Source organism: Equus przewalskii, chromosome 26, assembly GCF_037783145.1.
Source record: "Equus przewalskii isolate Varuska chromosome 26, EquPr2, whole genome shotgun sequence".
Taxonomy (NCBI): Eukaryota; Metazoa; Chordata; class Mammalia; order Perissodactyla; family Equidae; genus Equus; species Equus przewalskii.
The window spans coordinates 4,316,188-4,342,814 of NC_091856.1; the positions used below are offsets into that span (position 1 = coordinate 4,316,188).

Here is a 26,627-nt window from a genome sequence, read left to right on the forward strand (position 1 = left end):
TTGATCAAGCGCTTGAACATTCGGAGACTTTCTCTCCCAGTGTAAAGGGGGCGCCGTGATGGACCAGTGATGGGTTTCCGTGATGACCCTCAGGATGCTGTATGGAAAGTGCCGGGTCTGGGTCTGGACCTGGGGGGTTGTTACAAACGTCAGTAATCATCCACAGCGATGGCAGGAGCCGACATTTACTGGGTGTTTCCCACAAGCCAGGCACGGCGCTAAGGGTTTTGCTTGTACCGTCTTGCTGGGTCCTCACAGGGACCAGATGAGGAAGGTACTAGCATTAGCTCCATTACAGAAGAGGAAACTGAGCTTCAGAGGAGGAGAGTGACTTGCCCAAGGTCACAGAGCCACAGGCGGCAGTCAGGACCCACACCTGCTCTTAGTGCCAGAGCCTCACTGGCAGTCCCTCGCTTCTTCTCTCCCCACCCCTCCCTCCCTCCCTCCCTCCCTTCCCTCCTTTCCTGTGTGTCCCAGAGGCCCAGGATGGGGAGGAAGGGCTGGGAGTGGTGTGAGGGTGCTGGGGTTCTGAACATTCTTACCATGGGTCTCACCTCTGCTCTCCCACCTGCCCTGCCCCTCCTCTCCTCTCCTCTCCATGGCGCCACCCTGTGTGGACACCAGTGAGTTCATGGCCAGTGAGAGGATCCAGGCTCCTCCAGCCGTGAAGAACGAGCTGGAGAGCATGCTGAAGAACCAGGAGGCCCTGCAGCGCAAGCGGCTGGAGCATCTCTGCCCCATCTGGTACAACGGGAGGGGTTGCTGGCGAGGGCACCTTTGGGGGGCCCTGGGGGTGGCACAGTCCTCAGCACTGACCTTTCTCCTGATGTGTCCCCCAGACCAGGCCATCTCCTGGTTCTCTGGTCTTGGGCTGACCACCTGGGCCCATGTTCTGGTTCTCTGGTCTTGGGCTGACCACCTGGGCCCACATTCCAGCCCCAATGACAACAAAGAACGTGACACATTTGCTACAGAAAGAAGGTTAGTGTGACTGTGCCAAACTTGGAAGGAGGCAATGGCAAGGGGCGAGGTGGGGGGATTGGAAGAGGGATGGGACTTCCTCCTGAGGGCAGCAGAGTGGCTCCCTCAGCTGTGCAGTTTGCAGGGTGTGTTAGAAGGGTCTGAGGCTGGAGGCTGGAGGTCAGTGAGGAGGCGGCTGCCGTCAGACAGGGGACCTGTTAGAGGCTCTGGACACTCCCCTCAGACCTGGAGCCACCTGGCTCTGATCCCATAATAAGCTCTTTGGCAGGGGCCACACTGAATGTTCTAGACCCTGGAAGCCCACTGCCTGGGGACCCTGTAGCATCCGCTCTGAGCAGCAGGATGGAGCCTGCAAGGTCCTGCAAGGCGGAGACGCTTCCCGTGCTGGGAGATACTCCTCCTCTTCCTGTGCCCCTCGCTGGCCCCTCCCACCCTGGTAACCCTGGGGTGCAGGTTCTTCTTGTCCCCCCACCACAGAGCCTAAGTTCTCCTAGGATACAAATGACAATTAGAGCTCCACAGGGTCTCCCCCAGGGTGGGTGCCTCCTGCCCCGTGTGCAGCCACGTTTTCATGCAGGCGTAAAATTAACAAGGTAGATAAAAATCTCAGCACCAGGAAAAGTACTTTTGTTGTTTTCTGTAACATTTCTGACTCTGAACCCCTGTTTGTCTTTCTTGGGGCCCCATCCATTGAGGGGAAGTTATGGAGCCTCACCGGATGCCGGGCATGGTGGTAGGAGTCTGGTCATAGGTGTTTCGTCCATCCAGGTGCCTCTGGGCAACTTCTGCTGCCTCCAAACAGCTGGACTCGGGACTCTTGAGGAGGCTGCTCTGAGCGCCTGCGTGCTTATGCCCAGGCAGCAGTTTCCCTCCTGGGTCTTGCAGCTGCTCCCGTGATGCCACCAGGAAGCAGGACCCAGCTGCCACTGCCAGGCACCTGCCATCCTGCTCTGTCCCCGCCTCCCCCCAGCCCCTTTCTATTGACAAGGGGAAAGCCCTGGTCCCCAGGATCGTTCTCTTCCTCATGGCTCTCAGCCCACTCCCACAATCGCCTTCTCCTTACCAATGCTCTAGGCTCTCCTAAGAACTTAGACTTTGAAAACAAAAGCCAGAGAGATTTCTAGGCTGCTGTCTTTTCTTCCCCACCACACCCCCTGCCCAGGCAGTGAACGTGGAGCTGGCTGGCTACCTGCCTGATGGAGGGAGAGACAGGGCTGAACACAGGGGGAAAATGCAGGCATCGACGCTCTGGCCACAGCTGGGAGACACCGTGTGGTGGCAGTGTCTGCAGACAGAGTGTGGAGCTGGTGGGTGATGTGTGCTGGCCTGGAGAAAGGTGGGGCGGCTCTGTGAAATCAGAGGCATGAGTGCATGTTTACAGGACCCAGCAGCTCCTTACGTGGGAGTACGTAAAGGGTGAGGTCAGGGCACAATTCCAGCCTCCAGAAGCGTGTACTGTGAACACAAGGCTTGAACGTGCAACTTAAAGGTCAAGTTGCAAAGCCTTGATCATAGAATTCCCATGAGCGTCAAGAATGAAGCTTTGCATTTGTGGTTTGTTTGTGCAAGGAGGTCTTAACAGTGTCGCAAAACACACTGTGTAGACACCCACCCATTTCTCCTGGACCTGTCAGGCAGCCAGGGAGCCTTCTAACCAAGCCCAGGAGCTGTCCCAGGAAACTGCCCCACGTGGGATCACAGGGAGTCCCTCCTCCGGAAAGCCCAGAGCCCTGGACCGGCGGGGGCCTTGCTTCTGCTCGTGCACAGGCCCTGCTGCAGGCTTGTGGGCGATGATGGCAGAGGGCTGGGGAGTCTTGCTAAGATTCCCAGGGCCCGAGAGGGAGTTATCCAAAGGCCGGGGAGAATCCCTATGGATTTTCTCGGACCCAACAAGTGTAAGTCCATATAATTTTAAAATAATTTAAAAAAAATACAATTTGTATTTTGGAGTGATGTTAGATTTACAGAAAAATTACAAAAATAGCACAAAGAATTCCTGTATACCCCTCACCCAGTTTCCTCTAAAGTTGTGATCTTCTATTACCACTGGACATTTGTCAAAACTAAAAAGTTAACTTTGATGCATTCCCATTAACTAAATATCAGACTTTTTCCGATTTTACCAGTTTTTCCACTAATGTCCTTTTCCTGTTCCAGGACCCGGTCCAGGATACCACACTGTATTTAGTACTACACAGTGTTGCTCTTTACTGTCCCACCATAAGTAGGGTGCCCAAGACCATCCTGGGATGCACGTCTTGTCCTGGCATAATCATTAATAGCCCCCACACTTTCACTGTCAAAAATGCCCTGGTTTGGATAATAAACTACACAGTCCCCCTAGCCGTACACATCTTTCCACATCGTTAAACACCACCCAAAACATGGGGGCTTAAACAACACTTCCTGTTTCTCCTGATTCTGTGGGCCAGCTGGGCAGTGCTCCTGGTCTGGGCAGGCTTGGCTGGGGCTGGGTGGCCCAGGACAGCCTCACTCCCCCGTCTGGAGCCGGGGCTGGAACAGCTGGGGCTTCTCTGCACTCGCTCTCAGCCTCCAGGAGCTCACCGGGCTCACAGGCATGGGGACGGCAGAAGAGCTCCCAGCAGCAAGCCAGGGCGAGCGGGATGCCTGAGCCCCTCTGAGCCTCTGCTGGGTCACGTTGCTGATGTCCCATCAGCCAAGGCCAGTGTCACAGCCAAGCCCAGATCCGGGGATGAGAAAGAGACCCCACCTCGCAGTGGGAGGAGCTAATGATACGTGACCGTTTTCCGTCTGCCACACTGTGTAGTTTATTTAGACAATTCCCTATTGTTGGATATGAGGTTGTTTATGTATTCTGTGTGTGTGTTTATAAACAGTGCTAAGTGACCGACTTAATGCATAAACTTCATATGCATTTTATATTGTTTTCTCGGATTGGGTTCCCAGAAGGGGTTTCCTTGTTCGTGACGTGAACCGTTTGTTTTTTCCCTTGAGAAAAATTCAGTTTTATTTCCTAAGTACCAGACTCATGGATATTAAATAGGCCTTTCCATGGGGCATGTTTTCAACACCAGGAAACCCCCAGCGAGTCACTGTGTATCTTCGGTATTTGGGTCAATACGACTCTGGAGCCGTGTTCCTCGAAGGTGCTGCCAGTTCAGGTAGTGAACGGTTATTCAAGCTTGGTGACTTGTCACATCTTCCCTCCCCAGTGACCTTCTGCCTCCCGGTTACAGCAGAGCTCAGCTGGCCGAATGGCGTTCCTCTCTCAACTCCCTGAACAAGCACCTCGGTGAGTGAGGTCTGGGGCTCCCATTCGGGTCTCTCCAGCTCTGTTCGCGTGGGAGCTTTGTAGCAGCGCCAGCAGCCAGTCAGCCGGTTACGTGAGCGTCTGTTGTGACCGCGGGAGTGGGTGGCAAGGCTGTCCTGGGGAAGCAGGGAGGCATGTAGACGGAGAGTGAGCCCAGGGGGGTCACATCCACCCTCCAGGACTCGGCCTGGCAGAGCTCCTCCTCCCTCCCACCACCTCGCAGTCATTGCCCGGCCGGCAGCCCCGCCAGCCACACACTCTGACCCCTGACTCTTGACCCAGCATGGAGCCAGAGGGACAGCTCCAATGACCCTTTGTGAGGACAGGTCAGGGGCCAGGCCCTGGGCATGTGAGGTTAAAGTGCATGGTCTTACAGTCAGGGAGAGGTGGGTGTGACGCCCAGCTCTGTGCTGTCCCAGCTCTCTGACCTTGGGGAAGTCGCAGCTTCTCATGGCCTCGAACTCCTCCTCTGTACAATAGGGATTTCAAGAGGAACAATAAGGGTAGCTACCCTGTGGGGTTCATGTGAGAATTACATGCAATCCTGTGATCCAGGCGTAATTCAGTGCCTGGCTTACAAGGAGAGTGCTAGTAATAAATGGTAGTGTTTAAAAATGCTCTAAGTCAAGGGTTCTCAAACTCCTGTCCCTGGGCCAATGCCTGTTTGCAAGTTAGTTCCACTGGAACATGGCTATGCTCATTGTTACATGTTGTTTCTGGCTGCTTCTGCTCTACAACAGCAGAAATGAGGAGTGGTGACAGAGACATTATGGCCTGCAAAGCTGGAAATATTTGCTATCTAGCCCTTTATAGAAAATGTTTTCCAAGCCTTGCTCTAGAAGGTATATAATATTTCCATCTCCTTTGAGGCTCACAGCAACCTGGTAAGGTCAGTGGTGTCATTGTCCCCCTGTGATAGAAAAGGACTCGGAAGCACAGAGAGGTGAAGTACCCTGCCCAAGGTCACATAGCTAGTGAAGTGTCACGGCTGGACTTGAGCTGAGTAGCTCAGTTAGTAGTACTCACCATTGCTCCAGGGCTCTCAGGTTTATCATTCCAAAGGTATTACAGTTATATTATATTATAATATCCAGGGCAAGAGCCCCAAGACCCTAAATAATAGCAGTGGCCGCCATTCACCAGGTACCCCCTAGGGCCAGGTGTGGCACAGGGCCCTGGTAACCAGCAGGGAGGATTGCCCCTTGGGTGCTTCCAGGCCGGAGCAGAAGTCAGACCATGCAGGACGTTACAGCAGGAGCGGGCAGGTGACCCTCATGTATTTGGGGACACAGGTTAAGGCACACAAGACCTTGCCAAGGAAGTGATCATCCAGCTGAAACCAGCAAGGCAAGTAAGAGTTAGCCAAGCCCAGGGGTCAGGGGACCTGTTCAAGCAGAAAGACCAGCACATGGGGAGGCTCAGAGGCAAGACAGCTGGGCCTTCGGGGAAAGGAGAAGGTGGCAGGGAGGCCAGAAGATGCTGAGGGCCAGGCTGTGCCAGCCGCGTGGCCATGTGGAGGAGGCTGCACTTTATCCTGAGGGCACTGGGGACCCAGTGGAAGGTGCTGAGCTGGGAGTGATGAGGTTAGAGGGGGACAATCAGAGGGGCACAGGAGGGAAGCACAGACACCCCAGGGGCGTCCATCACAGCGACTTCACTGGAAGGATGGGGGTGTGCTGGCCTATGAAGCGGCCCTGGAGATGGGAGAAAGCAGCTTCAGCGCTGCTCGTCGCCAGTGCCACTGCCTGTCTAACCTCCCGCACGTCCCCACTGCCGTTCACCTGCCCTCCTCCCCAGCCCTTGTCCAAGAACAACCACCACAATCTCTGTGTGGTCTTCCAGTTTCCAGAACTTATTGTAGACACCAAGGGTCACACTAGTTATCATAACTGGGAAACAATAGGGAGAGGGAAGAGGAGAAATCAATCAGTCAATGCATCCGCGAGCTTCTGCGTGTTCTGCTAGTCCAGCCGCTTCTTAAGGAATTAACCGCAGAATGACCTGTAAACGCTCGTTCAGTTTGCACACTTGCCACTGTTGTACGACTTGGTCCAACTCTCCAAAGAGAATCTCACCAGCCTTGAATCTGAGCCAAGAATCAAGTCAGAGTGGATTCGTAACAGCTGAAGATGACTCCCCATTTGAGGGCCTTATCTTGGGGTGTCGGGGCCCCCTGTGAGGAGGGAGCCCTGATCTGAGTGGGGACCATCTCACTTAAGTACCACGCTGCTGAGGCGCCTTGCTGGGGAGAAGCTCTTCCCTCAGCACCGGGGAAGCTCCTCCTGCTGGTGCGCCCTCTTCCTGCTGGAAGAGCAACTGACATGTCTGTTTCTGCCCATGAGACGCCTACCACGTGGACTGTATGATGCGTGTCCGCCTGCAGTATGAGAAGACGTGGCAGGAGTGTCTGGCCCACGTGCAGAAGTGCAAGGTGGGTGCCCCTCCTGGCGGCCGGAGAAGAGGGTCAAAGGGCAGCGGCCTGGTGTCCCGTCCCTGGCCTGCCCCTGCTCTTCTCCAGCCTGGATCCTCTCCTTCCTCACGTGCCCTGGCCCTCACTGGCCCCTGGGCATCCTGAGGCTGTCCCTCTGCCCGTACCCTCTCCTCCTCGGCTATTCCCACCCATCCGTCGGGTGGTAGCCCCACGTGGCCTCCTCCAGGAAGCCTTCCCTGATCCCACAGAGGAAGGTATACACTCTCTGATCACCTCAGACTTCCCCTTGACTCTGTTTCACTCACAGCACTTGACATTATTTGCTCAGAGGAAGTCTTGTCATGGGGGTTCTTTAGGCCCCCCCCCCCCCCCGCCCCGACCCCCTTCTCCCTCGCTGCCGCCTCTGTTCACGCCGAGACCGCGAGTTCACTCCCAAACCCCTCTACGGAGTGCCTGGTTTTCTGGGGCGCAAGGAAACATTGTGTCAAACTGCCCACTCCCCAGCTCCTTGTTCAGATGAAAAACCCGGAGAAGCCTAACCCTTCTGACCCGCGCCCTGGCCGCGGGAGTCGGGACTCGGCGGCCCGCGCTCCGCCCGTGGCCCTCGGCCGGCTCCGCCCCGCTGGGCTCTGGGGCGCCGGCTGTGCCAGCCGCGGGCTCGCGCTTGCAGGGACCTAGGATGTTCTCGGACTTGGGGGCCGGCCCCGCCTGGGGACGAGACGACCACGTTTGCAGAAGGCCGGGGGCTGCCATTTGCCCTGAGCCTCTCGGTCAGCTCTTGGGGGCGTCAGACCTCAGCGGTAGAGCCCGGACGGAGCGGAGGGAAACCTCCGCCCGGGGGCCTCCCCAGGACCCCGCCCCGGGCTCCCCGCCCCTCCTGCGCTGCCCGGGCTCCCCCTGTGCTGCCGCCTGAGCCGGACTCGCTGCCCTTTGTGGGGCACAGGCGGGGACGGTGCTGAGGTCGTCCCGTACCCAGGGGCGCAGGAAGCCTGACCCAGGGCACCTGGTCCTCCTGTTGGGCAGCACTGGAAGTACACAGCTGTAGACACGTCTTTAATTTGGGGGAGGTTGGTTTATGTGACCAAGGCTTTCCTAATAAAGAGAGCCCGCTTTCCAGTTGGCATAACTCACAGTTACAGGGAAGGGGAGCCCTGTCTGACTGACAGCAGCCCCGAGACCGTCTAGGATGGCGGTTTATGCTGTAGGCTCTGCAGTGGGAGCCCTCTGAGTTCAGATCCAGGCCCCACCACTTGCCAGGTGTGTGGCCTGCAGCAAGTCCCTTCACTTCTCTGAGCCTGGGTTTCCTTACTTGTCAAACGGGGCTAATGAGAACACTGCTGGGGGATTCAGTGAGACAAGGGGGCAGCACGCAGCAGCTGGACACGGTGGATGCACCACAAAGCTGGACCCTCTCGGCTGCTGTGAGGGTTTCCTCTGAGGCTCTCAGGGATGGGTGGGAGGCAGATCTCAGGGTGCAGGACCAGGCCCTGAGGTGAAGCCCCACCAGCGCTAAGCCAGCCTCTGCCTTGTCCCTCTCCAGAAGCAGCTACTGGACTGGAAAGCCGTCACGGAGGAGGAGGCAGAGAGCCTGGTGAGCCCGTCCTTCTTGCAGATGGTGGGAGCGCTCCAGAGCAAGGTGGAGGAGGAGCTGGAAGGCCTGGATGTGCGTAGCCGGGGACCCACACAGCTGGGCAGCAGGGCAGGCGTCCCCCGGGCACTGGGCTATGAGGAGAATAGGAGTCTGGGTGCCTCCAACTTTCCTGTCACTAGTGCGTTCATCTCCCTCATCGTGGCCAGCCCCTCTGGAGCAGTCCCTCTGTGCCAGGCACTCCAGGCTCACCCCTGACTCCCCTGCCACACGCTGACACCGGTGCTGAGCAGGAGTCCACGTGAGCAGTCTCGGGCCGTGAGTGCTCCCCGAGCCCTTGCTGAGTCTGAGTTTTTTTCTTTCCTTATTATGTGGAGAATTTTCATCTTTTCACTTAAAGGAAGCACGAAGCACTTTACGGCTTCTCTTTGGCATATCTGAATTTCCAGCGTCACTCCTCTTGCGCTTTGGGGCCATTCTTAAGTAAACTAAGGGTGACTTGAACACAAGCACTGCGATACCACAACAGTCGATCTGATAACAGAGATGGCTGCTGAGTGACTAACCCGCAGGTGGCGGGTGGCAGGTAGCATATTCGCGTGGCTCTGCTGCGCTGGACCAAGGGACGATGTACTTCCCGGGAGGGACGGAGTGGGAGGGCGTGGGATTTCATCATGCTGCTCAGAATGGTGCGCAGTTTGAAACTTATGAGTTGTTTATTTCTGGAACTTTCCATTTAATAATTTCGGACCATGGTTGACTGTGGGTGACTGAAACCGCAGAAAGTGAAACTGAGGATAAGAGGGGACTATTGTATCTTCTTCCTTTTTTTTTTTTTTTTTTTTTAGCCATTTAAAAATGTAAAATCTGTGCTCAGTTGGCAGGGCCAAACCAAAAAGGGCAGAGGGCCACATTTAGCCCACAGGTCAAGTTCGCCAACCCCGACCCCATGAGAGCATAAAACACGTAGATAAAAGGGGAGACGTGGGGATTTAACAGCAGAGGGTGGTGTTTGGCTCAGACGCTGAATGTCAGGAGCTCCAAAGAAGGAAGGATGCCCCAGGCCGAGATAGTATGGCCACCTGCGTGCCAGGCTGAAGCCTAGGGTTGGTCCTTCTTTCTTCTAGGCCCCACACTCCTCTCAGTGACTCCAGTGGACATGAGACAGGTCCCGAAATGGGACTTCAGAGTCAGCCAGACCAAAGAGATGACCCTGGGCAGACTAGAAATGCTGCCCCAGAGGTGGGAAGGCCATGAGCTGAGGTGTGGCTGAGAAGATGATCTTGAGGGATGGTGCCCAGGCAGTGACAGCCAGTCCTTGGAGACATGAGGCCTCCACTGGCTGGCGAGGGAGCCCCGTGAGTGGGGCCCTCCTCTTCGCCCTGGGCCAGACGGCTCTCAGGCCCCTTCTCTGGGTTCTGCCTCTGCAGAAATGCTTCGAGGCCCTGGCTAAGCAGACAGAGCAGCAGAGCGCAGACCTCTTCAGCTACTTCCAGGAGGCCGTGCAGCTGTGGGAGGCACATCAGAGCATGCTGTCGGTGCAGGAGCTGGAGCTCGAGAAGAGGATGGAGCAGCAGCGGCAGAAGCACAGCCTGGAGAACCAGGTGTGGCCTCCAGCACCCAGGTAGCCCCCACAGGGGATGAGGGAGGGGCCGCAGCCAGACTGTCAGCAGCCCAATGACTCTGCCTGGTGGCTTGTGAACTCAGCCAGCATTCAGATGCAAAAAAACCCAAGAACTTTGATCAGTACTTCACACCATAAACAAAAATTAACCCCAAATGTATCCTAGACTCAAAGGTAAAACCTCAAGCTATAAAACTCGAACAGGAGGGGAAATTGAGGCTCACCTTGGTCATGGGGCTGGATGGGAGTAGAAGAAATCTGCCTGAGTCAGACCTGGGCTCTGTGATGGGTCCTTGGATCCAAACGTGTCTGTAAGAGAGTGTGCATGAGTGGCAGACAGACTCGGGGCTCTGGAGCATCTGCCTCTGGCAGTCCCCCTGCCCCCACAGGAGATGAGCTGGGCCCCCACCCCACCTGCCTCCACACAGTCCAGGGAGTAGAGGGGGCAAGCTCAGCATCTGATTTCAGTGTGACTGGTGCGAAGGAGGACAAGGAGCAGGTGCCACGGGAAGGTGTGGCAGGGCCTGCCCAGGGCGGGTGGGTGTCCCATCTGAGCCGGGTCTCCGGAGATGTAAAGTAGACAGAGGAGAACATTGCAGGCAGAGAGAAGAGCCCGGAGGCCCGGAGCAGTGAGAGTCAGGAGGTGGCACACTTGGTGCCCTTGGTAGAGGAGAGTCCTGGGCTTGCCGGGTACCTGCACCTCAGCTCCAGGGGCAGGGTCTCTGCGCGTCACTTACACCTGTCAGCTCTGGTAACTCACGTCTGCGTCCTCCTGTTGTGGGGCCAGGCTCAGGAGGCCCACCTTGACAAGCTCTTGGACCAACTGAGGCAGCAAAGCCATGAGGAAACACTGAAGCTTCACCTGGAAAAGGCCAAAGATTTTCTGGAGAATATGAAATGCAGGTAGGCAGACCAGACCCCAAAAGACAGAAGGGTTGTCCTGGAATCCATATTCAAGGTCAGAGGCGGCCTGCTCAGCAGCCCAGGTGTTGCCCAGCAAGCTCAAGATGCAAATATTGCCTCTAACTTTGGAGGACGTTGGGTCCTTTGCAGCGTAGAAGCTTCTGGGGAGAACTTTGATCTGAAATGTACGTGGAGGGAGGTTTCAAGGCCGTGTAGTTCAAAGGCCAAGAGCATGGGTCCTCCCTCCACCTTTTTAAATTTTAAAACGTACATGCCCTTTCTTAAAGAAAAAAAAAAAAAAAGTTAATGCAAACATAGAAATGTTCCCTCATTCCTTCCCAACTCTTCCTTTTTATGGACAAATACATTTATATATGTGGATGTGTACACATATATAGTGTTTTTTAAAAAAAGGTTGGATCGGACTATGCAAATTGTTCTACAACGGCAGATAGATTTCCATTTTTAGATGACCATGTAGAATTCATTAATATGGATGCTTCATACTGACTTACCATCCCCTGATTGATTAGCTTTCTAAGATTGGTTTCAATTTCTCCATATTAAAAACAGTTCTCTGTGAACTATCTTGTATCTTTGTGCCTTCGTACAACTGATTCTGTAAGGACCCTTTGCAGACATGGAATTGCACTGCCGGTTGACTGCAACGCTTAGATTCAGAAGTATAACTTGAGGCAAATAAGGAACCCCTGCACCTTGGTCTTCTTACCTAGGACACAGGTAGAAGTCTGGGCCTTGGGGCATCGGAGGGTCCGACGGGGTGATGGAGGTAAAGTCCAAGGACAGGGTAGGAGAGTGGACAGGAAATGGGAGCCCATGTTACCACGAGCAGAAAATTCTCTCATGTGTGTTTTCTAAATCTTCTACAAAGAGTATGTGTTCTTTGTATGATCAGAAAAATAGCAAAACAAACTAAGGACTATTGTGAAGAGAAATGTACACAGCAGCTCTGTGCAGAGCTAAATGCAGATTCCAGCCCACCTCCGGGGTCAGGGGGTGCAGCTCTTGCCTGGGGTCTCCCACGCTCAGCAGAGCCCCCTTAGACAGTGGTCTCCCCTGCCTACCTCCCAGGTATGAATGTTTTCACGTCCTCCTGACAAAGGAAGTGATGGAGGACGCAGTGATCATACTGAAAGAGCTCAACTCCTACAGCTCCACCCTCAGCCAACATTTCTATGTTCGTGAAATCTTTGAGCAGGTGTGGAGAGGGAAACCCAAAACCCAGCCACCCACCAAGAAGCAAGGGGAGAGGGAGATGTCTAGTTCTGATCTGCCGCAACGTTGAATGCCTTCTCTACCCTGTGGAGTTAGGATCCGTCAGGATATCGAGGAGTGAGAAGCTGGAAGCTGTCTCTTCCTCAGATGAAAAGAGGTTGAAGGGCTCAGTTCAGGCCTCAAGGCTTGAATGGAGTTATAACAATGAGCTGCATTCATCCAACCCACCATTGCCACATAACCCCCCCAAATACAGCTCTGACCTAGCCGCTCTCCTGCTCAAAAGCCCCTCCCCGACTCTGCAGCCCCTACCAGGTCCAACCCACAGTCCCTCCAGGACCCCAGAGGCCCCCACATCGGTTCCCACCTGACTCTCCTGCTTCAGCAAACTCCCCGCTCTCCCTGCATATGCCTCCTGCCCCTGCCGCTCCTCATCCTGCTCCTCTGCTGGGATCCTTCTGTCTCCACACATCCCAAACTCACCCATACTTCCAGTCCCTACCAGTGACAAGTGTCCATCCTCTCAGTTGACCCCTCCTCTCATGTGCCCTGTCACCTCTCCTCTCTGAACCAGCTTGTACGTTGGTTGCTGTCAAATGCAGGAGTTCACAGCCCCCATGGAAGGTGTTTCCTGAAGGTCAAGTATGCCTTACTTTTATTCAACTTCAGTTGTCCTTCGCACAGTGTCTTGCACAAAATTCAGACCCAGTGAGTGCTCCCTGGGTAAATGCGTGAATACCTGGAGTGTCCTGGTCTGACTCTCCCAGAGTTTGGCTCTTTCCCACACACCCAGCCAGAGTCCTCATGGGCAGAGCTGAAAATGCTTGTGGGTGATGCTGAACCTGGGTGAGGGTTTCCTATGTATGTGGGGTCCCCGGCTCCTCATAGAATCCCTCCGCTCGGCAGGGATCTCTGTTCCAGTGGCTGGTAGATGCTCCCCGCGGCACCTGGGTGGAGGCGGAACCTGGGTGAGGGTTTCCTATGTATGTGGGGTACCTGACTCCTCCGAGAATCCCTCCCCTCGGCAGGGATCCCTGTTCCAGTGGCTGGTAAACGCTCCCCGCGGCACCTGGGTGGAGGCGGAGCCCAGGCTGTAGGAGGGTGAGCTGCCATCTGCCCTTTGAGCTCAGTCTGGTTGCCTGGGTTAAAGGATCAACGTTGTTGTGATCCCCTCGTCACAAGGGAGGACACTGAGCCCCACAGGGTTTAAAGGGCTTGCCCAAGGTCACCCAGCTTGTAAGGAGCTGGGATTCGAACTCAGACCCGCAAACTCCACAGCCCACACTGTTATCCATGACACACTACACCCACAGTTTCACCCAGAGCCTGTGAAACAGGGAATTTGTAGGGTTAACAAGGGGGCTTCCGGATCATGTAAATCGTGTTCATTCCGTATGTTCGCATCCAGCACTGGGTGCAGCAGATTCCTGCCCCTTTGTTTGCATCCCTCAAATTATGCTTTCTTGCTCTTTGCCCCACATCCCTACCCAAAATGTGCCAGAATGAGATCTTATTCTGTCAACGCCCACTATGTGATGAAAGGGTTTGCTAGTCTTCTTGGGATTAAGGAACACTGATTCCCTGGATTAGGAACAGTGATCACCCCAGTGAAATAAAGATCAAGGCCCATGTAAGATGACAAAGGGGAAGGGCGGGTCCTTTTACCTAAAAGAAGAGGCGCCCTTAGGAGCGGCTCTCTGCAGGAAGGCAGCACTGCTCACTCAGTGTCCGTGTGTCTCCTTGTAGGACTTAGGTGGGGAAGTCATCTTCAAGGTCAGGGAACCAGGTAACACCTTCACAATTCAGGTCTGCTTCTCCCTGATTTCACTCTTGTGCACTGGTGGGCTGGGGAGGCCCCGTCTGGGTTCCATTGCTAACCTGCTTTTCCTTGTGCTTTGGGGTTCGTCATCAACAGAAGCACATGAGAAGGGCTTCCAGGAGAGAAGGAGAAAACAAAGGGCTAAAGTAGAAATGAGCAAAAGCAGGAAAAGCGCCAGTGGAGGGACAAGTTCCCCCAGGCCGGCAGAAGAGATGGAAGACGAAGAAGATCAAGAAGTCGAATCCTGCACAGCTGAAGAGGTGGCAGCGAGCCAGCAGGAAGAGTCTGTCCTGAGCGACGAGATGCATGAGTCCAAAGAGGACTCTCCTCTGGGAGTGGAAGAAATGCAGCTTGAAAGAGACAGCTCCCTAAAGCCCTCCCTGAACCTGGAAAATGGGATGGGTCAAGAAGAGGAGGAGGAGGAGGAGGACAGGGTGGAGGAGGAGAGGGCGAGGGAGGAGGAAGAGGAAGAGTCAGAGGAAAAGGAAGAACGCGAGAGTTTATCTGTGGATGAGGTAGGCCAGCAATGGGTTCATCCCTGGGTGCGGGGAAAGCGTGCTGTGTTGACTGTGTGAACCCTGACACAAGCTGCAGTCCCCACTGGGCTGCATGTAAAGAGTCACAGACGTGTGCACATCTTCTATTCTCGTCAGCAGGGATCCAGTTCCTCTCTCATAGCAGTGCTTTTAAGATTCACCTTCCTCTCCCCACATCCCATCCTGCGCCCTGCTCTGAAGTCATCCCCCAGCTGTGTGGCCTTCCTTGTCCTTCCTGGTCCATGCTCTTTCCCAGCTCCTCTTTATTGTACGGATCAACTCAGCCTCTCCGTTCCTTCTCTCTGCCCATTCTCGGGTTGTGTGACACAAAAGATCCATTTATGAGCTCTCCTTAGAAGGCAGGGAAGTGACTCGTGTATTAATAAATCTTGTCCTCAAGACACAAACTCACACAACAGTAGCTTGAATTCCACACTCATGAATTGCAAAAGTCCCTTTCCCTGTATTGCTGTGGAAGAACTGACATGGGAGACTTCTCTGCCACCAACTCAAGTGCCCACAGGCACATGACAGAAAAGAGGACTGGGGACCAAGTGTAAAACAGTGACAAGTGGTGCAGACGTTGTCTTGGTCCGTTTGGGCTGCTGCAACAAAATGCAACAGACCGGGTGGCTCAAAAACAACAGAAATTTACTTCTCACGGTTCTGGAGGCTGGAAGTCTGAGATCAGGGTGCCAGCAGATTCGGCGTCTGGTGAGGGCCCACTTCCTAGTTCATAGACGGCCGTCTTCTTGCTATGTCCTCACAGGACGGAAGGGGGAAGGGAGCTCTCTGGGGTCCCTTTTGTAAGAGCACTAATCCCATTGCTAAGGGCTCTGCCTTCATGACCTAATTGCCTAGCAAAGGCCCCGCCTCTAAATACCAACACACTGGGGCTATGGATTTTGAAGAGACACCAACATTCAGTGTATGGAAACTGTGCAGCCATTACTCAGCTCCAGCCAACAATGCCATGTGGGAATGTAGGCTCAGAATTGCCAGATTTTCTGATTTTTAAGAGAAACCAGAAATCCCAGTTTAAAACTTCCCAATTTAAAAGCACTAAATGGGCAAAAGACAGTTATAGGCAAGATTCGGCCCACAGGTTTACAACCTCTGATATCAAGGAACCTGTGGTTGGGACCCCCGGGTCTGTTTGATGACGTCAAGTCTAAAGTCTTATTTTCTGCTCAGGCCGAAGCCCGGGAAGAGAGTCTGGGGGAGGTCTCCCGTGAGAACATGGAGTCCTTCACAACCTCCAGTGGAAACACTTATTTTGTCTTCCTACCCCTGGAACAAGAAGAAGAGAGTTGCAAGAGGCCCCAGTCCAACCTTTCTGCCGTTCTCATCAACCACACTTCCAATGCCAAGTTCCTGGAACAAGTGATCATTCCATCCAGGCTGGTTTCAGAAATTAAGAAACAGTGAGTGGAAACCTCTTATATATGAGTGCTCTTATCCTGTGTTTTATTAACAAGGTGAAACATTGCAACAAAAGATTGGACTCATTTCAGCTGGAAAAAGAAAGCTTGTAGGTAACTGAGGGTAGAGATGAGATGCACCATAAAAAAGAACAAATGTCCGGGGATTATTTTCAGTCACAGTAACCCCGTCCACCTGGCCCAGGATGCCTTGCTGGCTTGGGCCTCGTACATAAGAAATTGTACGCTCCCTGCAAGATGTTTCTGGGTTCTAGATCCTGGCACACCTGTAATTTTAGGGTTTCTTCCTTTTTTTTCCCCTCCCCAATGCCCCAGTACATAGTTGTATATCCTAGTTGTAAGTCATTCTAGTTCTTCTAAGTGAGCCACCACCACAGCATGGCAACTAACAAATGGGTGGTGTGGTTCCACAACCCGGAAGCAAACCCAGGCCACTGGAGTGATGAGTGCCGAACTTTAACCACTAGGCCATGAGGGCCAGCTGGGGTTTCTTCTTTTTTTTCTTTTAATTATATAGATATTAATCATAGGTATGAATATATCAGTATGGTATTCAGCTCTGATTATGTGACACATTTATTGCAGAAAATTAAAAATTGAAAAAAGTATGATAAAGAATATAGAAAGGACCCATAATTCTACCAGTGAAAATTTACCTCCCCTAACTCCCAAGTTTCTGGGCCTTTGTGTTTGAATTTGGACCAAAGGTGGAAATTTGGCCTTAGGATAGCAATTCCATTGCCCTCCTGACTCTACAGTGTCATAGCTAGGGCTAACCAGCTAGAGATCACCTGGTTAGTCTACCTCCCATGAGCAGGGAGTAAAGGAGTAAAGTCAGGCCTTTGGACTCTTTTCCTTCACGTCACTATCATCTCACTTTGAAAATGTCTCTTGATTGAACCTCCTCCTTCTCCCTCCTCTTCTACAGGCCAGCGTCCATCTTCTCCACGGCCCATAGAACAAAGAAAAGCCAGGACCACCCATGAGCTAACATTTACTGAGAGGATTCACTCCCTTCAGTAACTATGAGATGGGTACCATAGTTCATCCATTTTACAGATGGAGAAACCGAAGCTCAGAGAGTTAGTAACGTAGATAAGACCTCCGAGATAGGAAGTGGTTAGGTCCAGGATATGAATCTAGACCCTGTGATTCCAGAGTCTTGAAAGAAACACTGTGCCATCTGGCCTTGGGACTAGCTAGAAAAATAGTTCTGTGTTCAACTGATTGAATTTGCGTGTTGAAGGATAGCACACATACAAAAAAGCACTGAAATCTTGAGTGTATCGCTCAATGAATTATCCAAAGGGAACACACCTGGTAACCAGTATCCACAAGACGTAGACCTTAGCAACTCTCCAGGAGCCCCCCAGGTACCCAGCCCACATCACTGCCCTCTCTTCCCCAAGGATAACAAATATTCTAACTTCTGAGTTAGTTTTGCTTGTTTTTGAAGTTTATTTAAGTGGAATATTATAGAATGTACTCTTTTCTGTCAGGCATCTTTCATTATATTTGTAAGATTCATTTATATTTTTGAATGTGGCTGTAGCTCATTTTTATTTCTGTATAGTATTTCAATAGAGAGAATACAGCCCACTTTATTTATGCATTCTACTACTGATGCACATTCAGGTTGTTTCCCCTTTGGGAATATGCCAACAATGCTGTTCTGAACATTCTTGGACAAGTTCTTTGGCAAACGTATGCATGCATTTCTATTAGTACATTTCTGTTAGTTAGATGTATAACTAGGAGTGGAATTGTTGGGACATAGAATTATATGTGTGTCCATCTTGGGGAGATACAACCAAAAGATTCTACCAAAGAGTTTCCAAAAGTGGTTTTGTTTGAACAGTTTACAACAGTGCGTGAGAGTTCAAGTTGCTCCACACCCTCACCAACACTTGGTATTTTCAGCAGTTTATATTTTAGCCATTCTGGTGTATATGTAGTGGTGTTTCATTGTGGTTTTAAGTTGCATTTTCTCAATGAGTAATGACGTTGTGCATCTTGTCATATACTTACTGGCCATTTGGTTATCTTTCTGTGATACCTGGTCAAATCTTTTGCCCATGTTTTTCTGGCAGACTGTCTACCCTTTTTCTGATTACTTTATGCGAGTTAGTTACCTATCCTAGATATGAGGTTTTCTTAGGTAAATACATGGCAAAACGTTCATCCCGCTCTGTGCTTGCCTTTTTTACTTTCTTAAAAGTATCTTTTGATGAACAGATATTCTTATTTGTAATAAGGTCCTATTCATCAATTTTCTTAATTAGGGTTAGTGTACTTTCTATCTTATCTAAGAAAACTTTGCTTCCCCCTAGGTCATGAAAATATCCTGCTGTGTTATCTACTACAAACATTATTGTTTTAAACTTCCACATTTAGATGTAAAATCCACCTGGAATTTGTTTTTGTTTATGCACGAGATAGGAGTCAGATTCATTTCTTTCCCTTGTGGATAACCAGTTGACCCCAGGCCATTTGCGAGGACTCTCCTCTCCCCACTGCTCTGCTGGGCCTCTTTTCTATTTCTCTCTGTGTCTGTCCTTGCACCACCACCTCACCCTGCTTGGTCACTGTCACTTTATACTAAGTCTCAACATTTGGTAGTGTAAGTCCACCAACTTTTCTTCTCCAAGACTGTCCTGATTATTCTTGGCCCTTTGTATTTCTACATAAATTTGAAATCAGCTTGTCAGTTCCCATCAGCAGACATCTGCTGAGCGTTTTTTTTTTTTTGTTATTGCATTGAATCTATAGATAAATTTGGGGAGAAGTGACATCTTAACAATATGTAGCCATCCTAACAGTACATAATTTTTTTAAAAGAAGTGATAAACTGGGAAAAGTATTTGCAACTCATATCACAGTCAAAGGACCTCGTGTTCCCAATATATGAAGAGCTCCTATATAAAGAGATTGGTAAGAAAAAAAGCAGCTACGCAATAGAGAAATAGGCAAAAGATATTAATGGATAGTGCCAGAAGAAGAAATTAAATAGTCTTAAACACATGAAAATATGCTAAGTCTCAGTCATAACATGACAAAATTGTCAGATTCAAAAGTTTGACAATACACTCTGAGGCTTTGGAGAAATAGGAGCTATGATTCATTGAGGATGTGAGTTCGAGTTGCCTTGCGATGGAAGCAGTTTGGCCACATCTTCAGGAACCGCACATGAGTTTTAGCCTTTGATTCAACAGTTCCACTTCAGGGAATTTATCCTGTAGAAGTGCTTCCACACTTGGCATGTGTACAAGGGTGTTCACTGCAGCCTTCTTTGTAACAAATGATTGGAAACCACCCAGTGTCCTCCAGCAGGAGTCTGGATAAATGAGTGATGGTCCACCCAGACAAGGAAATACAGAGTAATTGGGAAGTAAAATAAAGAAGAAGGAGTGAAAGGGGAAAGCATTTTATGTGTCAGTATGGAAAGATCCTCCCTGGTCGTGATTGCTGGCAGGGCTGACCCTTGCTGATCTGTCCCTCAGACTTCGAGCTGGCTTTTTTGAGCACTTAGAGAAGTGGTTTGACCAATGTGTCCTCAATGCCTGGGTCGTCGTGGCCACCAAGATTGATGGGCTGGATTCAGAACTGGAGCTGCGTCTGCACCTGCACCAGCCAAGAGCCCAGCACATTGAAAAGGACATCCACAACGTGAGAGCAGGTAGAGACCCTGCCTGGGGAGGCCACCCTGCCCCACATCCTGTGTCTGTGCCACCGCAGCTCCATGTTCATTAAAGTTTGCACCAAACATTTAGCATGTTGTCATCACACTGTGAAAGATGTGTGTGAGGGTTCACACCTCCCAGGCTGGCAGAGAAGGTAGTACTCAGAATCCTCGTCTGAAATTTTTTAAATTGTTTTTTAAAAAGAGGGTGTTAGATGCTGAAAAGAAGAGTATTGCCCTGTTTTAGCTGTGTGGATCCCAGATCCACTCACACATCTGTTGGATCCATACCTGCACGGCAGATGCTCCAGAGGCCAGTCTGTAGCTCAGGAGTCAGCCGTCAGACGCAAGCTCTCCAGCTGTGACTCTGGCAGGTCACCTGACTTCTCTGACCCCTCCCTCACCTGCAGAAGCGATGTCAGTGGGGGAATTGACTCTCCTTGAAATGGTGCAGTGAGGAATCCTGAGCACCTGGTATAAGCCACAGCCTCCAAAAGTGGTAGCCATTATTTTCAGCTTAGAGCACTCAAAAAGAGGTGCCATTTCTCTCTTAGGCACCTAATGGGGGACGCACTTTTAGTTGGATCCTTCCATGGCCCCTGTCGGGCTTTCACACGTGTCGCACTTCGAGCTCCATCACAGACCGTTAGAGCTCTCAGAGCCTCCGCGTGGTCCCACCCAGCCTCCCGCTGCCTGGGACAGTGACGGAGTTGTGTGGGACCACAGCACTTTCACCACTGCAGGCAGTAGGGAGGTGGGGCGGGTGCTCTGGGGCTGTCTGCTGGCTCTGAAGGACTAGGATGGAGCTCCTGAAGCCCAGTCCCGGTTCTTTTTACTGAGAAGTCCGGCGGAATTCAGGCTCATTGGAAATGAATACCCACTGATATAAAGGGGCAAACCCGACTGCCCAGTTTTGTGCTGGTTGTTTTCTCCCAGACGTTCTTTCTGAGACCCCTCGCTCCCCAACAACCTCCACCCATCTGCCTGCTCCCCACTTGCTCCCCAAGACTCTCCATCTTGCAGGCTCTATTCCTGTCTGCTGCAGGCAGGGACCTCCCTCCTCACAGCCAGGCACTTCGAGACCCTGGGGCAGTCTCAGATTGGCCTCTCTGAGATCTGGACCCATCCCCAGGCCAAGCCCTGGTGAGGGCTCAGGATGAGAACCTTGACCTGCATGGCCCCTGCTCTGCGGCTGGCCTGGGAGAGGCAGTCATCACAGCCAGGAAAGGAATGTCCTGAGGTGACTCGGGATCCCAGACGGCCTCAGCTCCCCTCGTCCTTTTCCAGCGGAGCTCCTGCTCCATCAAGAGCGGCTGGACAGCCACTGTGCTGGGGTGGTCGAGGCGCTGAAGAAGGAGAGGCTGATGTTCCAGCAGTTCCAAGAAGAGGAAAACGTGAGGAGCAGAAACTTCCGCCGCAAGATTTACGACGTGGAGCACATCTTCTTGAACGCCACACAGAGCCAGAGGTGAGAGCCCTGGGAGCCTCCACCCTGGCCTCGGGCCCTAGAATCCCAGCCAGGTGGCTGCTCTCCAAGGAGTGGTCTCTCCCTGGGGATAAGAGGAAGGTTTTCCAGGCCCCGCAGCAACCTTCTCTTTTCAGTTCACCTCTTCACAAGAGTCAGAGTCAAACCATGTGAGACATCTGGCTGGGGGCTGGGGCTGGGGGCTGGGGGCTGGGGGCTGGAGCTGAAACTGGGGGCTGCGGCTGGGGCCGGGGGCTGGGCACTGGGGACTGGTGGTGGGTGAGCAGCCAAACGGAAAATTGTGCACATGCTCAGAGTGCAGGGGTGCAAACGACGTGCCCCCAAATGTCCATGGTGAGAAAGGCCACTTCCATCAGGGGAAATCAGGAGGAGCTTCTTGCAGGAGGTCTCTGGGCCTGGGGTGGAGGAAGGTGGGGAGGGGGCAGAATTCTCCCATCAGAGAAGGAGCCCTGGCCAAGCTCGGCTGGAGGTGGGGATGTGCTCGGGCAGAGCAAGGGGTTCCAGGGAGGCTGTTCAGGATCGGATGGAGACTCTCCGGTGCCCAGAGAGGCCTCAGTCAGGTGACGAGGGGGGAGCCCTCACAGGTGTCTGCACAGCAGTCAGATGCACAAGAGGCAGCTGGTTAGAATGGACTCGGATATAAAGAGGGAACTTGCAGTGCACAGGAGCCGCGTTGCTGGGAGTTAGAGAGAGAAAGCGTGCTGGAGCTGAGGAGAACCAGTAGGACCCGGGGACTCTTACCAGTTTGGTGGCAATGCCAGAGAGGAGAGGGGCGCCCTTCGATCCAGCACACTGAGAGTTCTACATTGTGTCTTGTGCATACTGGCATTTTGAACTTCCTTCTAATGCCCCTTTTGCTACCCAGACAAGATGGGCAGTGGTCCTGGTGGCCCCACAGCTGGGCACAGCATGTGGAGCTCCAGCAGCCTCCCAAGCTGCCGGCTCACATCCAGCTTACCCCTCTGTCCTCCCGTGTCCCCTAGGCTGGTCACCCTCAGCAGCACACTGCACCAGGAGCTGCTCAGCCACGTCAACGTCAGCCAGGTGTCCCTGCGCAGCCAAGGGACTCTCCGCCAAGTACTTGGAAGAGAGCCTGGGCAAGCTCTGCTACACCAACATTGAGTTCATCAAGCACTGCAGGTGAGAGCCAGCATCCGGGCTTTCTCTCCTGAGGGGTGGTCTTGTTTCCCCCTTAATTTCTTATTGTGACAAAATATACATAACATAAAGTTGTCCATTTTAACCATTTTTGGTGTCCAGTTCAGTGGCATTAAGTACATTCACATGGTTGTGCTGCCATCACCATCACCGTCTCCACAACTTTTTCATCTTCACGAACTGAAACTCCAAACCCCTTAAACACTAACTCCCCATTCTCCTCTCCCCTGGCCCCTGGAAGCCACCATTCTACTTTCCGTCTCTATGAATTTGACTACAGTAGGCACCTCATATAAGTGAATCATGCAATATTTGTCCTTTTGTGTCTGTCTTCTTTCACTTCGCATAACATCTTCAAGGTTCATCCAGGTTGTAGCATGTGTCAGCATTTCATTCCTTCTTAAGGCTGAATAATATTCTATTGTGTGTATATACTGCATTTTGCTTATCCATTCATCCATCGATGGATATTTGGGCTATTTCCCTGCTTCTTTCCTTGAACTACCTGCATTCATTTTACCATGATCTTGAACACTTAATCTAAAGCCTTGTCAACCACACTATTTGAGATAAGTGGAAAGTTTCAGGTCTGATCCATGGCTTTTATTTCTTCTAAATTATTTTCAGATTGTTTTCAGAGGGAAGCAACATTTCTTCTGAAGAAATTGACTCACCGTGTCATCGACTGGAGAAGGAAACTGCCCGGACAGAGTTTGTTGAAAGTTTAATCATGATCAACATGGAGAAGATGGAGAGCGAGTACCCGGACCAGGTGAGTGAGCCCGGCCCCGCCCTCCAGCCAGGCTCCCAGGGCCCCCCGCTACAAGGCAGGCGCCTGGCTCATCGTCTGATGGGCCGGTCAAGCCCCCTCTCCAACCGTTATTTGAGCCTTCCCCTCTGCTTCCAAAGCCCAAAAGTTCCAAATTAAGCCCCCCTCCTTTACTTCTTATATTCCTTTACAGGCCAATGATGTCATCAATGTTTGACAGTAAATTCCATAACCTGTCTGTGGACCTTATTTTCGTAGAGAAAATCCAGCATTTGCTCACAAATCTGCAGGTGAACATCCAGCGTGAGGTAGGACGGATGTGTTCTTCCTCTGGGAGGTGTTTATCGCACACAGCTGCGCACCAGGCACTGTCCAAGGTGCTGGGATCCCGGTGTGGGCTCTGCGGGTGGGACCTGCACTCCAGCCAGGACGAGAGAGGTTAAATCGTAATAGCCTCTGACACTCGCTGAGTTATTATGCACCATGCACCCTGCTACCTGACTTATTTTGATTAGCTGTGTTAGTCCTCACAAGGCTGTGTGAAGCAAGTACTGTTTTTATCCCCGTTTTAGAGAGAAAGAAACTGAAGCAGAGTAATTTAGTGGCTTAGGCGAGAACACAGAGCTCCTCCACGGTGGAGCCACAATGTGAAGCCAGGTCTGACTGACACCAGAACTTACGGCCTCCACCGCGAACAGGCCACCTGGGCCACAAAAGGGGAAGAGGGCCATGTGAGGTGTGTGGGGCGGAGGGGAGAGGACTGAACCTGGGCTGGGAAAGTGGTGCTTCCCAAGGCTGGATGGGGAAGTAGGAGCCAGCCAGGCAGGAGGGGAGGGAGCAATGTCCTGAGAGATCATGCAAAATCCTGGTGGGGCAGAGCCGAGAGGAGAGAGCTGGAGCGAGCGAAAGTGGGGAGCCGTGAGGTGGAGAGGCGGCTGGGCCAATGATCAGGGCCAGGCCAGCCGGGCTCCTGGCGCTGAAATGACAGTCATGGCAGTGGGCACTGGGGAAGGGGGCTCTTCATACAATTTTTTAAGCTGGATAATCTTTAAAGATTCTTCAAAAACACCAACTGATGGCTTCCCTCTCCTGGAAGTGTTGACGTTTTTACTTAGCCATCCCTTTTTGGAGGAAGATTTGGTGGATGTCACTTATTATGATACCAATGGGGTGATAAATACGCGTGCACAGGAGACTGATTATGGCCGTAGGAGATGTCCCAGAGCTGGAATTGCCGGCTTAGGGCGTGAACATTTTGAGGCTCTTTGTGCTTTTCAGGTGGCTTCTACAGACATCCCCTCACCAGCAGGGCCTGAGCATGTCCTCCTAACTCCTCACCAGGACTGTGGGCTGCTAATCTTACGTTTAAACCTCATCTATTTGACGGCAAAAAAAAAAGACTTTTAATTTTGCCTTGGTCTAGTTTCCAATAAAATTGTATATTTTCCCCCCGATGTCATTTTTCCAGTACTTAATCCATCTCTCAGATAATATGTTTTGCTGAACATTCTCTTGATCAAAATAAGTATTCTGGAAACAAGTATTAGATAACAAATATCTGTTCTTTCTAGGTGGCAAAATCCAATTCGCAATCAGATGGATTAAATTCTTCTCTGGAACAGCTTCAAAGCCAGGTGGAAATGTGTCGAAACTCAAGGGGAGAGAAGACAGTAAGTGCTCAGTGGGTGCTCAGCTATGAGGGCGCTCGGGACTGTATTTCCATGCAGATGTCTCTACACCTCCCCTGGGGACAGGGAAAAGAGGTTAGTCTGCTGTGACCCTTTCTGCAGGCCCTTTCGGGACAGCCCTGCCCCTCCGGAGCAGAAACGTTTGCTCTCCCACGTTTCCTTGCCTCCCAGCTCCCTCCTGCCAGGGTGTGGGGCAGGCTCTGGGGGCTTGCACAGCCTCCTGGCCAGGTGGGGACATGAGCCCGGGTGGGCAGGCGGTCCTGTGCCACTGGAGGGCGCTGCTGGGCCACCTCTGCAGAGCAGTGATTGTGATTGGCCGTGATCATTGGATGCAGGGTGAAGGCCGTGGGGACCAGGGACGGTGTGAACAGGGCTGTGTGCTCAGTGCCTCACTGAGGAGGGCCTCCTGCTGCTGGGGGCAGAAAGGCAGGGAGGGAGGTGGAGCGAGGCAGGATGTCGAGACTGAGGCGGAGAGAATAGTGCCTGGACAAGGTGCCAGCAGGGCATGTTCCACTTCCAGAGCTGAGTGGCAGGGGATGGGCAGGACTCAGAGTGCAGTGGAGATGAAGGAAGCGCTAGAGGCCGACGCGCCTCCTGGCTGGGTCATCTACCAGGTCAGCGAGCCCCTCAGGGAACAGTGTGTGAGGACTGCTAAGTGGCGTGTATGAAGATGAACGTCCTCTCGGCTGCTTCCCTGAGCGCCTGTGGGGCACGGTCTGTGGGACTGCTGCTGGGGGCCGGGGCGGGGGGCAGTGTATTTGACATTGTCATGGAGATGGCCAGATCAGCCCCAAGAAACGCTGTGGCCATTTCACTCCTACACACTTGCCATCTTGGACCAAACCTTTCCTTCTAAACGTAGAGTGCTGGAGCTAGAAGAGCCCCCTGGAAACGTTCTGTGTCCCCATCACACAGCACTCCTGGTGCCCCGTCAGTGAAGGATCTGCTGTCCCAGAGCAGCTGCCCGAGAGCCAGCCCAGGGTCCCCCTCCCCCAGGGCCCTCCCTGCAAGTGAGGGGCCCCCATCGAACCAAGAGATGTTCTGACCAGGCAGCCCCCGTCCCTGTGGTGCAGATGGAACCAGCCTGCCCTCCCGCAGCCTGCTTCCTGGGGCTTTCTCCTCCATGTTCTGCTAGATGGTGACCACGGAAGACCTCCTTGGGTTTGTCCAAACTTGGAAAGAAAAACTGAGCCAGAGGATTCGGTACCTCAACTGCAGGCTGGACACGGTGTCTGTGACTCAAGTGGTCTTCACTGTAAGGAGGGGATGGGGCGGTGGGGAAGGGTGGGGGAGCTGTTTTGTCTGGGCTCCTAGGACACCCACGGGGCTCAGCAGAGCCTGGGGGAAGAGGGGCTCCCAGGCCCCTGCTGGACATCAGGCCTACTGGGATGCCTTGGAACAGCCACAGGCTGTGGAGCCAGATCTGAGTTCAAATCCCAGATGGGCCACTTCCCTGCCCTGGTCTCTTAGAAGACCCCCTTACCTCTTGGCACCAACTCCTCACCCCCATCGGGACCCTCAGCTCACCTCACCCATCCACAGACCCACCTCTCAGCCTCTTACTGCTCACCTGCACCCTTGAGCAGCCACTGGCTTCTGTCCACCCCACCCCCACTGCCTCGTCCAAGCCCACCCCCCCATCCTATCTCTTGCCCACCTGGCTGCCCTTATCCTGTCACTTCTCTCCATGATCCATTCCCTGAGCTGCAGCCAGACCTAACTCTGGAAAAGGCCAGCCTAACTGTGTCACTCTCCTGCCCTGAGGGTAAAATCAAACCCTTTAACTGGACCTACACTGCAGCCTGTGCTGTCCACCCTCCGCGGCCTCTTTATGTCTCTGCACCGCCCCCCCCCAGACACCACTTCCCCCCGGGCCTTCTCCCACCCCTTGGTCTGGTCGAGGCCTCCTGGTCCCCATAGCGCCTCCCACTTCCCTCCTCACCTCGGGGCCTCTGCTCTTCTCCTGCGTGATTGTCACCCAAGGGCTTGAAGAGA

General features: G+C 52.7%; 1 protein-coding gene across 1 annotated transcript in view; it reads left to right on the forward strand.

The window, feature by feature from the left end:
* CCDC180 (coiled-coil domain containing 180) overlaps positions 1-26,627 on the forward strand; it is a 48,864-nt gene that overhangs the window by 16,247 nt on the left and 5,990 nt on the right. The window contains 19 exon segments of the mRNA XM_070596571.1: positions 536-744; positions 4,176-4,255; positions 6,616-6,704; positions 8,245-8,367; positions 9,723-9,896; positions 10,704-10,819; positions 11,912-12,038; positions 13,802-13,841; positions 13,971-14,389; positions 15,605-15,834; positions 19,353-19,528; positions 20,819-20,999; positions 22,001-22,094; positions 22,096-22,157; positions 22,803-22,947; positions 23,138-23,154; positions 23,156-23,252; positions 24,516-24,614; positions 25,768-25,887. Coding sequence (XP_070452672.1) covers positions 536-744; positions 4,176-4,255; positions 6,616-6,704; positions 8,245-8,367; positions 9,723-9,896; positions 10,704-10,819; positions 11,912-12,038; positions 13,802-13,841; positions 13,971-14,389; positions 15,605-15,834; positions 19,353-19,528; positions 20,819-20,999; positions 22,001-22,094; positions 22,096-22,157; positions 22,803-22,947; positions 23,138-23,154; positions 23,156-23,252; positions 24,516-24,614; positions 25,768-25,887 — 2,598 coding nt within the window.